Source organism: Rhipicephalus sanguineus, chromosome 6 (genome assembly GCF_013339695.2).
Source record: "Rhipicephalus sanguineus isolate Rsan-2018 chromosome 6, BIME_Rsan_1.4, whole genome shotgun sequence".
NCBI classification, from domain to species: domain Eukaryota; kingdom Metazoa; phylum Arthropoda; class Arachnida; order Ixodida; family Ixodidae; genus Rhipicephalus; species Rhipicephalus sanguineus.
Window position 1 is genome coordinate 130,346,439 of NC_051181.1, and position 13,441 is coordinate 130,359,879.

General features: G+C 47.6%; 1 protein-coding gene across 1 annotated transcript in view; it reads right to left on the minus strand.

Annotated features, from left to right (window-relative positions):
• Window positions 1-5,176: 5,176 nt before the first annotated feature.
• LOC119396408 (adult-specific rigid cuticular protein 15.5) overlaps window positions 5,177-13,441 on the minus strand; it is a 180,302-nt gene continuing 172,037 nt past the window's right edge. The window contains exon 4 of the mRNA XM_037663617.2: window positions 5,177-5,557. Within this exon, the coding sequence (XP_037519545.1) occupies window positions 5,323-5,557 (235 nt within the window). The 3' untranslated portion in view covers window positions 5,177-5,322. The remainder of the gene's footprint in view (window positions 5,558-13,441) is intronic.

Consider the following 13,441-nt stretch of genomic DNA (forward strand, 5'->3'; position numbering starts at 1 on the left):
CACGAGACCTCCAGGAGTGCGTTCGTTCGGAACTGAGGACAATGAGAACACCATGATTCTGGGTCTGCCATGTCATGTTACCATTTTTCGTCTTTGCGCGGCACGACACATCACGTGATGTTCACCTGCAACACAACAAAGTGGACCAAGGTTGAGCCAATATTGGCCCTCATTGTCACTGTCGGGATTACATTGTTGGGGTTGGGACAATGTAGGGTTAGCATGGATGGCCAACATGCATCGAACAAAGTTGGCCCTACATTGCACCCCTCCCCTCGTCCCCCTGCGCGCTTTTATGCGGTGCTATGCTTGACTGGATGGCCAAATGGAAAATAAAAAATCACGATTCTACACAAAACATGGTCATTAGTCGGTGCTGTGTTGATGCTACCTTACATATGCGTGAGAAGAAAAATTACACGGACCGTGGAATCCGAGACAACGACATGCAATAAGGCACAGGATTTAGTACTGCAGTCTAGCTCGACCATTCAAGCACCTCAAGTACATTGATTGGGCGTGTGTACTACAGTACGACGAAGCCCTGTTCTCGCTTGTAACGAGATATAAATGAAAACTTGCATGGATTCGTGGACTGAGTTGGCCTTGTAATGTAGAAAGGTTGCCGTCCATATGGAGGAAGAAATCCTTTCCCAAAGATTGCGCCTTGTGCGTTTCAACGTTGCTGCTTCAGTCTGCGTACGTCCCTTGTGCGCAACGTTACACCTATAATAACATACCAACAGGCCGAAATTGCAACTTTAATGATTTGTCAATTCACTTAGTACTCTTAGATTTACTGCGTATGCTTCTTTTTGGCATATACAGCAATTCTAGGTGATTATGATGACCTCGTTGCTGGTCTTGATGATGATATTTATTAGCGTGCCATTTGAAACGGCTTGGTGACAAGTGATCATATAGGTTTCTTTTTTTTTTCGTGGAAATCATGTATTACGTTGCCGCGGTCTAGCATTCTGACAATTTTTTTCGTAAATGGATAGGTGTATAGACGCTACGAGCGTACCCTTTACAAGGGGACGCTGACCTATAGCTGTGGGACACCACGCTCGATTTTTAATACAGCCTGACGCCTCATATACCTGAATTCATATTCTTTTCCAAAAAAAAAAAAAGAAACAAGATATAATTTCATAGCTCAACTTTCTGGGGCTTCCCGCTATTTCGTTTTTGTCCTGCCATTATGTTTGCATCACCAATCCCACAACCATCTTTCACCGATCACTGTGGCTGACGCGTTCACCTCTCCCATGATGTTCCTGAAACCCAGGTCTTGATATAAGCTGGCTCCCAAACATACAGCCGGCTGGCTATCTCCGCAGTCAATTAAAACATTCTCCATCGTTATTCTAGCTGCTGCTGCTGCTTCTTAGTTGGTTGGTTGGACCTTGGCAACCTGGCGCAACCCACTGTGGGGGATCGGCCATGAAACGGGCGGCACCTTATTTTTGAGATAAAATTGTTTTACAGCTCAAATATGTTTGTAAAAAGGATATGTAAGGAAAAACTCACTAATATTCAAGGCTAGAAAGACATTAGAAATATATATATATATATTTGAAGCCAGTATGAATGAAAAATAAAATGAAATTAAATAACCTAATAAGCAATTCGCTTTGTCTCCCGTAGGAAATCGCATACGGCTTCGAAAACGTTCCTGTGGCTGTGGCCCAATTCAATTGCCCCAAAGGAAAGAACCATCGGAAGGGATAAATTTAATACCATCCTTCGGAGGGGTTCCTCTAGCAGTCTTTTTCTTTGATTTTTGTACAATCTGCATGTTATAAAGAAGTGGTGCAGAGATTCACTCTCGTTGCAGTGGTGGCATAAATGTGACTGAGACAGACCAGACCTGTGCAGGTAAAAGTTCAGTGGGGGAACTCGGCATCGTAGTCTGATGATAGATATTTCTGCCCTTCTGCTGGAGCACCATCGATTTTTCCACGAAAAGTCAACTTGAAGGAATTCGGATGTTGACAAAGGAGATTTACCAATGTCAACCGACGTGGCAAACTTTTCAAATCGCGCCGAAGAGACAAAGGCCAACGTCGGTAAAATAGAAATTATGGGTAATATTTGTATTAGTATGGGTGGCTCGTACCCAATACAGATGATTGGCCAAGAAATGGGTGGATTAGTCCAACCACAGAAAGTACGTGAGTCTCCCTTAATTCGCTTTGGCTTTACAACTGATGATGATGATGATGATGATTTGGGGCCATTCCCTTTGTATCGGGCGGGCAAGATTAATTTGCCGTCACTGGTTTTCGCAGCGCCACCTGTAGGAGGTTACCTACACAAACGTCCGAACAACTTCTCTTCCGACCGGCAGGTGGGAGCCCAGCGGAAAAGTTTAAACGACTACGTGCGCTATTTCTCAAACCGGTCGCAAGGTACATGGTCACCGAGAGCGTCTGCTGTGCGATGCGATGATGAGCGCAAATTATTTATCTGTTATCTATTTTATTTTTATTTCATTAAAGGGACAATCGTAAAGTGCTACAAAATGAATAAAAAGAGAAACAAGAAACGAGCAAATAGACTCCATAGGCGCAGCAGAATTTCTGTAGCGTAGTGTGTAATGCGCAGGTCGTGGGTTTGGCTCCCACAGGCGGCAATTTATTTCTTCGCCCGCTTTACTTGTTATATAGTTTGCCACTTCATCAACTCGATCAAAACTGCACATAACTTCCCCTATGCTTCCTTGCCTTAATTATATGCTGGTTTACTGTGCTTGTATAATTAGTCATTTATGCGATAAACCTCTCACTTAAACGATATTTTCACTCGTTTCGCTGCCATAACCGCTGCCGCACCTTACACAGACAGATTTCTTTTCTTTTCTTCGTTTTACCTATGATATAATGTAAGTTCCGACACAAGGAATGAATGAGACAAGTAGGGAAAGAAGGGGGATTAATAAGCTATAATAACTATTTCTCTCTCAGAAACGCAAATAATTTGGGTAGTTGGAAATTCATGATTTGAAGAATACAGCCGCACACTCGGACAATGAGGACACGCTTGCTTTAGTGTCGACGGCTCGCTCAGGAAGTGGCTTTCACAGCAGTAAAGCAATGCAACAAAGAGCACTTTCAGGTAATTTGTACCTGTGCCGAAATTGTGTACATTTCCTAACTTTTCAAAAAAAAAATGAACAAATATTACCCAATGGCATACAGTGTCGAGTGCCACACATGTGACGCAGTGGCGTAGGCAGAATTTTTTTTCGGGAGGGGGGGGGACCTCCTTGATTCCACATGGGGTCTGGCCAGATAGGCGTGGTCGAGTGTCATTTTGTGCTCTGTATCCCACGGTAAAAAAAAAAAAATTCTAGGGTGGGGGGGAGGCACGGGCCCGGTGTGCCACCCCCTGGATACGCCACTCATGTGACGTAATAGGAATTATAAAACACCTGCTTTGTTACTGTGCAGCATACGAAGACGAGAGGTTTAGCCTCCGGGCAGTGTTAGGCCATTTCGATTGCCTGACACTGTGCCCTTCTACAGAAGAGATAGTGTCAAGGGTAGGGGGAGGCTGGGCGGAGCGGCGTGGCATAGTGCGACCTGCCATATGCTACGCTAGGAAAGTGTTTTTGCGCTTCTTGAAGTGGAAACAGGTTATATATGACCACTTGTGACGAAGTGGACGAAGAACGCTTTTGTTGGGTGCATGTGTGTGCAAAGTGCGTACTTCGCTCCTTATGAGTCAGTCCCTTGTCCAGTCCAGGGTGGCCAGCCTGACTAAGTTGGGCAATTGTCCGGTGTCTCCCTCAGTATCTATCTATCTATCTATCTATCTATCTATCTATCTATCTATCTATCTATCTATCTATCTATCTATCTATCTATCTATCTATCTATCTATCTATCTATCTATCTATCTATCTATCTATCTATCTATCTATCTATCTATCTATCTATCTATCTATCTATCTATCTATCTATCTATCTATCTATCTATCTATCTATCTATCTATCTATCTATCTATCTATCTATCTATCTATCTATCTATCTATCTATCTAAAATGGAGAAATTGTTGTACAGGGAATGTCGCTGGAGCCTGTTATCGCTTCGACAAGCGGATTTGTCTTGGTCAGTGCAGCAAGTGGCTTCCATAGCAGCGTTTTTATGTACGCGTCGCTCCCTCTTCCCCAGCCTCAAAGGTGGAGGAGGAGAAGAGCAAACTTGTGCGCAAATAAAAAAAAAAAACATCACTCAGGAATTGTGTCGCTGCACTTTCTAGCAACCGAGCGCTACAAGCGGAATGACGATTCGAATAAAGCGTGTATGCGAAATTTCGCTCATTTCAAAGGCGCGAGTGCGAGTGAGTGAGGGTAGGAGTCAGTATGAACGTAATTGTGAAAGTGTGTGTGAGTATATACAAAAGTATACGAACGTAAGTGATTGGTCGGTAAGAGTGAGCGAGTCATTGGAATGTGAGTGCGAGTTGTTTAATGGCACGTACCATGGCAACTAAGGCCAAAGGCGCCAGATCACTGATTTTAGATAACTGGCTATGTCAGATGCATGTTCGAGCGCAAGAATGCTACTAGCATATACATGTTCTGAGTACGCGTCATAGGTTACGACCACGGTGGTTACGGCCTTAAACGTGAAATTTAAGGGCACAAGTCCCGTGTGCATTTGGCCCGCAAAAGTACAGAAACTCTGGAAGCATGTGGAGAGGGACATGAGTACTAACGCGTGATTAGAAATTAGTATGAACGTGATAGTGGAAGTGAGTGAGTAACCGTGAGTGACAAACTACGCTTAATACGGATGGGTTTTGGTGACGCCATATTGGGCTGTATTGCCGTTTTGCATCTTTAACAACTAAACGAACAGAAGTACGCGTTACTGCGCTATTCGGTTGATGTTCACTGAAAAAGCCACATAAAGTATGACTGTTTTGCCATAGTTTCTGTGGCTTTTCCATTGAAACGAACAGCGCTGCGGCAGAGGCATACGCATGGAAACGGTTAGGCTGGTGCATTTCGACGTTTTATGAACTTGCTAGGTCTGGTCACGACATACAAAAATAAGGAAACATTCGTTTGACAGGACAAGGTGGCGGCGCCCACGTGTCTTATTTAAAATCGCCAATACAGCAAAACGGGAAAAAATAATGACAGATGCTTACTCACGGTTTATTATTTTATTTTAAAGCAACACAAATTTACAAACAAAAAGGGCAACGATGAAGTACAGGCCTGGCAATGTGCCATTCGTGGTTCCTCAAACTTGTCCAGATTCGGTCGCGGATCGGGAGGGGGGGGGGGGGGGGGGTCGGCGTAACTTCATTTCCCGGTAGTGTCCTGCTCCGGTTCGATTGGCACGATGATGGCTCTGTGTCCGGGCGGCACGGTGATTGTCCTGGCCGGATGCCTCTCGGTCTGGGACGGCAGCAGAACCGACACGGGGACGTACGACGTAGCCGCCGAAGCGGCTGCCGCAGATGCCGCGGCAGCCGCTGCAGACGCGGCGGCGCTGCTTGTCGGACCGCGAGACGGGAACGGCAGCCTGGCAGAAGACCTGTGTTGGAGATACGAGAAGCGATGATAAGGTGATAGTTGAAAGGAAGGACCCAACGTTGGGTCAATGGGAAAGGGGAGCAGAAATATGAGAGGGAGAGAGGAGAGGAGGGAAGAAGGAAATGATGGTTGAAAGGATCCGGCGCGCGTAGTCTGAAAGAAAGTGCCACGTTGTCTTACCTCGCTTTAAGGTATAGATGTCCGCGCAAACCTGAAACAAAGTCTTTAGAAAGAAAAAGATGTCTGTTTTAGGATACAACTGTTATTTTTGTCATATCGTGCAGCCATGGTGTTTAGTGCCAGAACTATTGCGTCCTACTCTTTCCTTCTTTCGTTTCTTTCTGAGATATCTTCCATACTCGTTGAGCCCAGCAACAAGTTCTTCTCTTCCTTCGTGCTAGTGCGACAGCATAAAATGTTAGAGGTATGTTCTGGACGGCGGCGCTCAGGTGGAGCAACTAGGGGCACTGACGCGCGACCAGCACGACCAGCACGACCAGCACTACCAGCACGACCATCACAACCCAGGCGCACTGTACGATTGTCCGATATCATCCAGATTCAGTCACCTTTTTAATAATATACCCTCTTTTAAACCCATGTCCTAAAGCAGACAGCATACACGTCATGTGAGATAGAAACAATCACTACAACATCGTGGGCGGCAGGAATACGTCCGAAGTACGCTCCATGCGGTTGGGCAGCAGCAACCGTTCGTCATTTAGGCTCCTGTCAGAATGTTCTCTTTAATGACACATCTCGAAAATAATTCGAGAAAATAAACACCACTGAGCGAGCTCCAGCGATGTACCCTGTTACCGCAGCGGAGTGTATATAGTGTGCACCGGCCGGTGGCAAGCACGGCTATTATAGAAGAAGGTTGGCGCCGAAAACACGCCTGCAATACGCTCCACGTGGTTGGGCCCTGCGTCTACTGACCTACCGATCCAGCGCCATTGATTCTCATTGCCGGCGTTCTTAAAGAACCGCAAATCTCAGTTTGCGGGACGATCAGGGTTCCTTCAGCGACATGACAGCGATGAGCGCACGCTGCGGTATGCAGGGTGCAACGGCAGCAGTCGGCGGCATATGCAGCCGGCTGCGCCAGAAACAGGGACGCTGCGCACGCACGCGTTTCGCGTCAGCAACCTTGATTGACAGCGGCGTCGTCACAGTGCGGCCCCGCTCTGCTCGAGTCGCACGGCTCGAGCTCGCGTTGTTGCTGCTGCTACTGCTGCTTCATACTGCTCGATGCTGCTCCTGCGCGCTAGTCACGAAAGAGAGAGTGGCCAGCAGGGCGTTCTGCAGGACGCGAGGAAAAAGGAGAGGTATCTCCGCGCGCGCGCCCCGAGCGCGCACGACCGACTGTTTACCATATTGACTGGCACACATAGGCGGCGGTGGGATTGCACTTCCGTTCGTGAGCCTACTGCCCTTAAAAGAAGCGGGCGCGTCAAATACTCCGGTCACGCTCTGTGTGTAGCGAACGGGCCGACCGGCCCTTTGTGTCTCCGCGCGCGTACACCATGGCACTGCTGCTCCGAGCTGCGGGAAGATCTGCAGCCAGCGACCCGTTGTATGCTCCTGCATGACATTACGCATAATTCGCGTCGAAGAACCCCGACGATGAACCAACCGTTTACGGGGCAGCCCCGGTGCGAGTTTTGAAGAGAGGTGAGCAGAGGAGGGGGTTGGCAAGAACGCAGATCGTCTCACTTTTTAAAAGAAAACACGCGCGCGCCTCGCACGAGCAAGATGTCACACCCCTCTCCGCATCCTGTACACCTAGCACTTTCTATACACTCGCCTCCTGACACTGTGCACATCCTAACAGCCACGTCGGGAAAGAACTGCGTAACGCTAGCGCACGTTCGCGACGATTACGCAGGCTCCTGGACCAACGAGGCCTAGCTATAGCTGCCGTGAAAGAAGCTGAAGCCGCGACAGCAGACAGCACCGCATCGCGTGCTCGCGTGCGCTGGAGCCGCCGCTCCTGTCGGGAATATGTAATATCCTCCGGGACGGGGATTTGGTTGATCTCTCCTACCTTTCTCTCTCTCTCTCTCTCTCATAAGAAGCGGCCTGGCTTTAAGAAACGTGGCTGGCTTCGCGAGCGCGTGATGCGAAAATATTGCGTCACAATGTCAACGCATTCGCTCCGTGTACCTCGACTGATACATGCTGCGCGGTAGGTGGGCGCGGCGCAGCGGCAGGCGCGGGTGGGTCAACGGTGAGAAAGGAGATGTTGGAGATACACACGACGGCGTTCGACTCTTCTTCGGAACAGTGACGTCAGGGCTGGACCCGTGACGGGTCGTCGGAAAAACTTTATGCAGATTTCTGTCCATGTCGCGTTAGGTCAGGAGGTGACGCGTTATCTCGCTTCGGTGGACACCTTGATGTTTGACTGATGGTCAAGTTCTACCGCTTAGTCTCGCTTCTTTATTTCGACGATTGTTTGTAAGCAATAACTGCCTCGGTTTAACACGTCAATGTCACGATACGATGCTGTGGGGGACACCGGGTTCAATTTAGATCACGTGAGGGTTCTTTAACATAACCTAAACCAGCACACGGGTATTGATTGCATTTCGCCCCCCCCCCCCCCCCCCACTCCCTCGAAATTCGGCCGCCGTGGCCGGGGATCGAACCCGCACCCTCAAGCTTAGCAGCGCAACACATAATTGTTTATAAACAAGCGTGAGCTGAAACTACTTGAGAAAAAAAGTGTTGCTCGTGCGCTTGGTTACGTTAGCAGTAATTCACATTCACGTTAGCACATCTGTAGGATACGTTAGAAGCAATTCAATAATCTTACAGGCAAAGAGGAACCACATAAAACCCGACTTTATTTTATAACATTACATAATGAAGAAATAAGCAGAACAGCGATTCTTAAGTCAGATTCAAATGCTTCCTAATGAAACGGAAAATTTCGTAAACAGTGGGTGGGTGCTCGAGCCGCCGATTCGAGAAGTGGACTTGTCTTCTTCAAGGCTGGAACTAGAACTGAATGCTGGAAATTCAAGAAGACAAGTCCACTTGTCGAAGCGTAGGCTCAAGCACACACCCACCGCGGTTCACGAATTTTTTCATCGCAAAGCTTCCATCTTCCTCTTCCTGCCGTCTAATGAAACGAAGGAACATCCAAATTGAGCACACATTTGCCTGCTGCCAGAACGCAAACGACACCTCATTAAACCTGACATGAAACTGTTTCCCCCTTCCCGAAGGAGCAGGCAGGCGTTGTGACCCTTTTAAGTGGCAGTTTCTTTCTTTTAATCCCTTCATCCCTTCCCCCCAGCGTAGGGTAGCAAACCGGACGCGTGTCTGGTTAACCTCCCTGCCTCCCTGCTTAAGTGGCAGTTGTCAGCCTGTTCCCTCCCTATTTCCTCTGTGTCTTCGTGTTTTATATGTATTCAAACCAATTAATAATAATAATAATAATAATAATAATAATAATAATAATAATAATAATAATAATAATAATAATAATAATAATAATAATAATAATAATAATAACCGGGCTGAACGCAAAATAATCTAAGCTTGACTAAACTAATCATCTTGATTGATACGTATACTTGCAGGACATTGACAATGCGCTAAGGCATTTCGCGGGGGCGCGGGTTTGATTACCTGCCACAGAAACCATATTTGGACAGGAAACGAAAGGCGCAACGACGCCCGCGTACTTAGATTTAGGTGCGCGTTGAAGAACTTCAGGTGGTCGACGCTGGGAGCCGTTCCGCTATATGCCCCATAATATCATATAGCGATATTTGCACCCAAAACCACAGAGACAACGCGCACATTTCATTGTGCTGCACTGTGTAACGCTACGCGCAATGACGTTATGGTCGAGGTATACGATTAAGCTTCGCTCGTCATGCTCAAGAAACGTCGAAATCACCGGCAACGGTTGCGAACTGAACTTCTCTTTCGAAATTGTCCTTCAGCGAAGAGGTTGCTACGAACATTTGCATTGAAATTGTGGGCGTTTCGGCGTCGCTACTTCGGAGACGTTACGGAACACGTCGACATGCCTCCACATAAGACGTTTACCTTCGCTGGCTGTAATGCACGAAGCATGCAAAAAGAAGTAGACCGGACAATGCATTTCTCACTACGCCAAACACCGTCCCACGTATCCAATAGCTTAAGGTCACCTATTCTTCCTTCAAGGCCAGATTAGATAGTTAGTTTGGTTATAACCCAGGTGCGGCTGAAGCCGAGAACTACTCCAACACAAATCCGAAGCGTGACGCCAATTCGATACCGTAACGTAAACAAGTGGGATCCTGGATCTATTTTTTTTATTGAACCTGGAGGTCGTTTTGTGTGGTTCCGAAACTAACGTTAACGAAAACTTCGCTCGTCGGTATACTAGCTCTTTGTTCAATCGAATAGTTAGCGCATGCGCAACGCCAATCCTTCAAGGGTAGTGACACGAAAATTTTCAGTTGCCATTTTTTTGCGTCATATGAAAGACCAAATCCTTAGGAGCCTAGAAAATGTACTGGTAAGCGTGAGTGCACCCTGAAAAATTGCTAGTTTTGGTTCCTTACTGCACCCTGACGTAACGACAGGGCCCGAACTTCTCGTCACGTGCTCTCACAAGATATCCTGACGTTGCCACAGCCGCCCCACTGCTTGGCTTGACGCACAAGCGGACAACTCGAATGTTTTCAGTGACGCGCATGTGGCCATATTGTACGTTTTTGTATCTGACGTCATCACAGCTAGCCATACGGGTGCGTGAAGTCACCAGAATTGATGATGATGATGACGACGATAATAACTTTACTGTTCCGCCAGATAAGGAGGTCGCCTACTCCCCGTCCCCAGCACACAAGGCTACGTGACGAGGGCCGGCACCTTCCCGATTAGAAGCAAGCAAAGAGGTCTTGACACTTCGCGGCTTGTTGCTGCGGAGCAATGTCCTCGCTTCGCAGCAGGGCTTCCCAGGCCCCTCTACAATTTATATTTGCTTTTTCAGCCCCTCTGGAGCTATCGTGCAAGCCCAGATTATGTGGTCGAGGGTCCCTCTCGCCCCACAGTGCTAGCGCTTATCGTTTTGTCGATCTATCTGAACACTAGTGTCGACGCCACGCTAGTGTCGATGTCAGTACGGTGCGCCATGCGAAAATTGACTTCAATATCGAGATAAATTATCTGATCAGCATCTACTGAGCTGCACACTTTCTCAGAGCCGTCATCGTATACAGGAGATTGCTATGACGGCGTAAACTCGGCATCGGAAATTGGTGTCAGTACCCCTTTAATCCGCGTCTCACGGGGAATCGGTTAAAGCGGAGTGTAGCGAACGCGAGGTCAGCGCCAGGAGAATGGAATCGCGTGCCTTATTTACGCGAATGGAGGCCACCACGGTCTGGAAGCGGCGGCGAGGCCCGCGATTGTGAGGGTATACATGCGAGGTCTTTTGTTATCCAAACCGCTTCCGTATTAGCTCCCCCGCCTATAGAGATACACGTTTTGCTCACTACTTTTTCCCAGGTCTATCGCACGTATACGTGTTCACGTCGTGTTCGCGTAGAGTACAAAACGTCGCAATTATCTGGAGGAAACACTCGCTCGACGTAACCTGCGACGGCATATGGTACCGCGGCTATGCGCAGGGGTCAGTGGTGGGAAACGGTTGGTGTATATAGGTTCGGTCAGGCGATCGCGGGTTTGTCGCGATGACGCCGGTCGGTATGTGTATATGTATACGAGAACCGGTAACGTATACTGGAACGTGGACTGCGTGCGTTGGGACTGAGTTTTTCTGCTGCTGTTCACTCTCTCTCTCTCATCGTTACAGAGAAAAAGGCGTCACAATTTGAATGGCCCATGCGATACGATATCGGCAGGAAGTGGCGTCGAGCACTGGATTTCAGCCTGCAGACTTGGCAGCAATGAAACTACAGTAATTAAATTACTTTTACTGTAATGAACGAAAGAAGGGGAATTGATCCATGGGTCGATCGTTGTCTTTGTTAGACACAAACTAATGAAACCAATAGACAATGAGGCCGAGGAAAGTACGAGGGCCTTTTCGCAACGCTAAGGTACATATAGTCTAAATGCTCGTTGACGAGCTGAGCTTCATGCCGTGTAAAGACTATTTCAAGTCCCACGGGCCGACTTCCCCACACACGCCGTTGTGGAATCCTGAACCTCGCTATCTCTAAAAAATGTTAATAAAAGCCTCGTATACTTCAGATCTTGACCCTTACGTGAATGCCATATATGGCACGCAGCTATAAACGGCAGGCGGCTGCCATACATGGAATGAGTTTCCTCTTCTCTCTCTCTTTCTCTCACTCTCTCTCTCTCTCTCTCTCTCCTCTATATATATATATATATATATATATATATATACACACACACAGCAACAAGAGCATCAATTGTAGATATTGTTTTTTCCATTGCAATAACAAAAGTGAAGATATTATCAGAAGAAACGGAAGGTTAGATATATTGCAGACGAGCGACAGAAGTGCGCCAACATTGACGGGACTTCTACTAAAAAAACGGCATAATGCGACGCACCACAATGCGTGAAAGCTCCTGGTTGCCCTAGTGGTGCAACGTGCAGTCACTTTGACTTGACTCAGTTTGACTTTTCGAACTTCTAGCAGTAACATTTCTACCAGACCTGGCAGTATACAAACAACGAAGCCAGAGCACAAATTACCCGCATGTAAGCTCCCCCACCGTTCGTGCAGGAACCACCAGAAACATCAAATCGAAGCCTACATTGAATTGAGAAAGAGCAGCTCATTGTTCACTAGTAACCCAACACTGCTAAAGCTGTTGTAAGCAGTTCGCAACCCACGTTGTCAGCCAATCGCGAATGCACGTACACTTCTATAGGACACCGTCTGTCACTTCCCGTCAGGGCGTCGTCTGCTCAGAGAGCCCGCTTCCTAGTGGCAGGTTATTGTGAAACGAAGTATAGATTGATGCAACCAAGATGGCTGACCTCCAGCTCGAAGCGCCGAAGCATATACGCTGCAGAGGTCGTGCGTTAAAGGAAGAATGGCATCCGCGCCTTCGAAAGAACATATGTACTGACACCTTCGATCAGCTTCAAAGCGCGAAGTAAGTTGCTCATCTCGCGGTTGTGATTTGCGCGCCGCTCGAAAGTGTGGGAAAAGCCCGCCCTCGGAATTTCGCGTAAGGTTTCGCCCCAAGGACACAGCAGGAAGGAAGTTAGAAAGCGTATACGGCTGCTTTCTCGTATGCGTTACCTGGACGGCTTGCGTATAGATTGGTCCGAGAACGGGTGCAGTCGACACAATGCGCTGGACGGATAGGATGTGGGCCATCGTGTGGAGGACACGCGGACATTTTCTCATCAAATTTGGCGCTACGCGGGACCGGCGAAAGGAAAACGGAACACCTGTGTCTGAGGGACGTGCGACGTTCAAGTGCACGCGAGAGCATTATTTACCTTGCTTGTAATTGGAATTACTAGGAGTCCGCGAAATACGGTCTCTAAAGCTGACCAAAGAGCGTTTTAAGTGTGAAGACGTCACATACAAGCGGAGGAACTTGAAACAAGTCGCCAGCGTAAGCGACCATACATGAGCAAAGTGAGCTAGTGGGCTAGTTGGCTTTTCATGATTACAAAAACTGCGCTACAGTTACTGCAAAATACGAAGTTAGGGGGGAGACACGAAACTAAGTGGACACTACAAGCGCAAACTATCAACTGAATTTTATTGAACAAAACTTGAATGTAAGAAGACAACCAGGAAAGGTAAAGGTCAGTTTACGGAGACGGTAGGGGGGCGGCAATCTTGCTGGATTGTCTTAATGTGCTCCACGTGGAGTGATTGCGATGAGGTGAATGGGTGATTAAGATTGCGAGACGTGG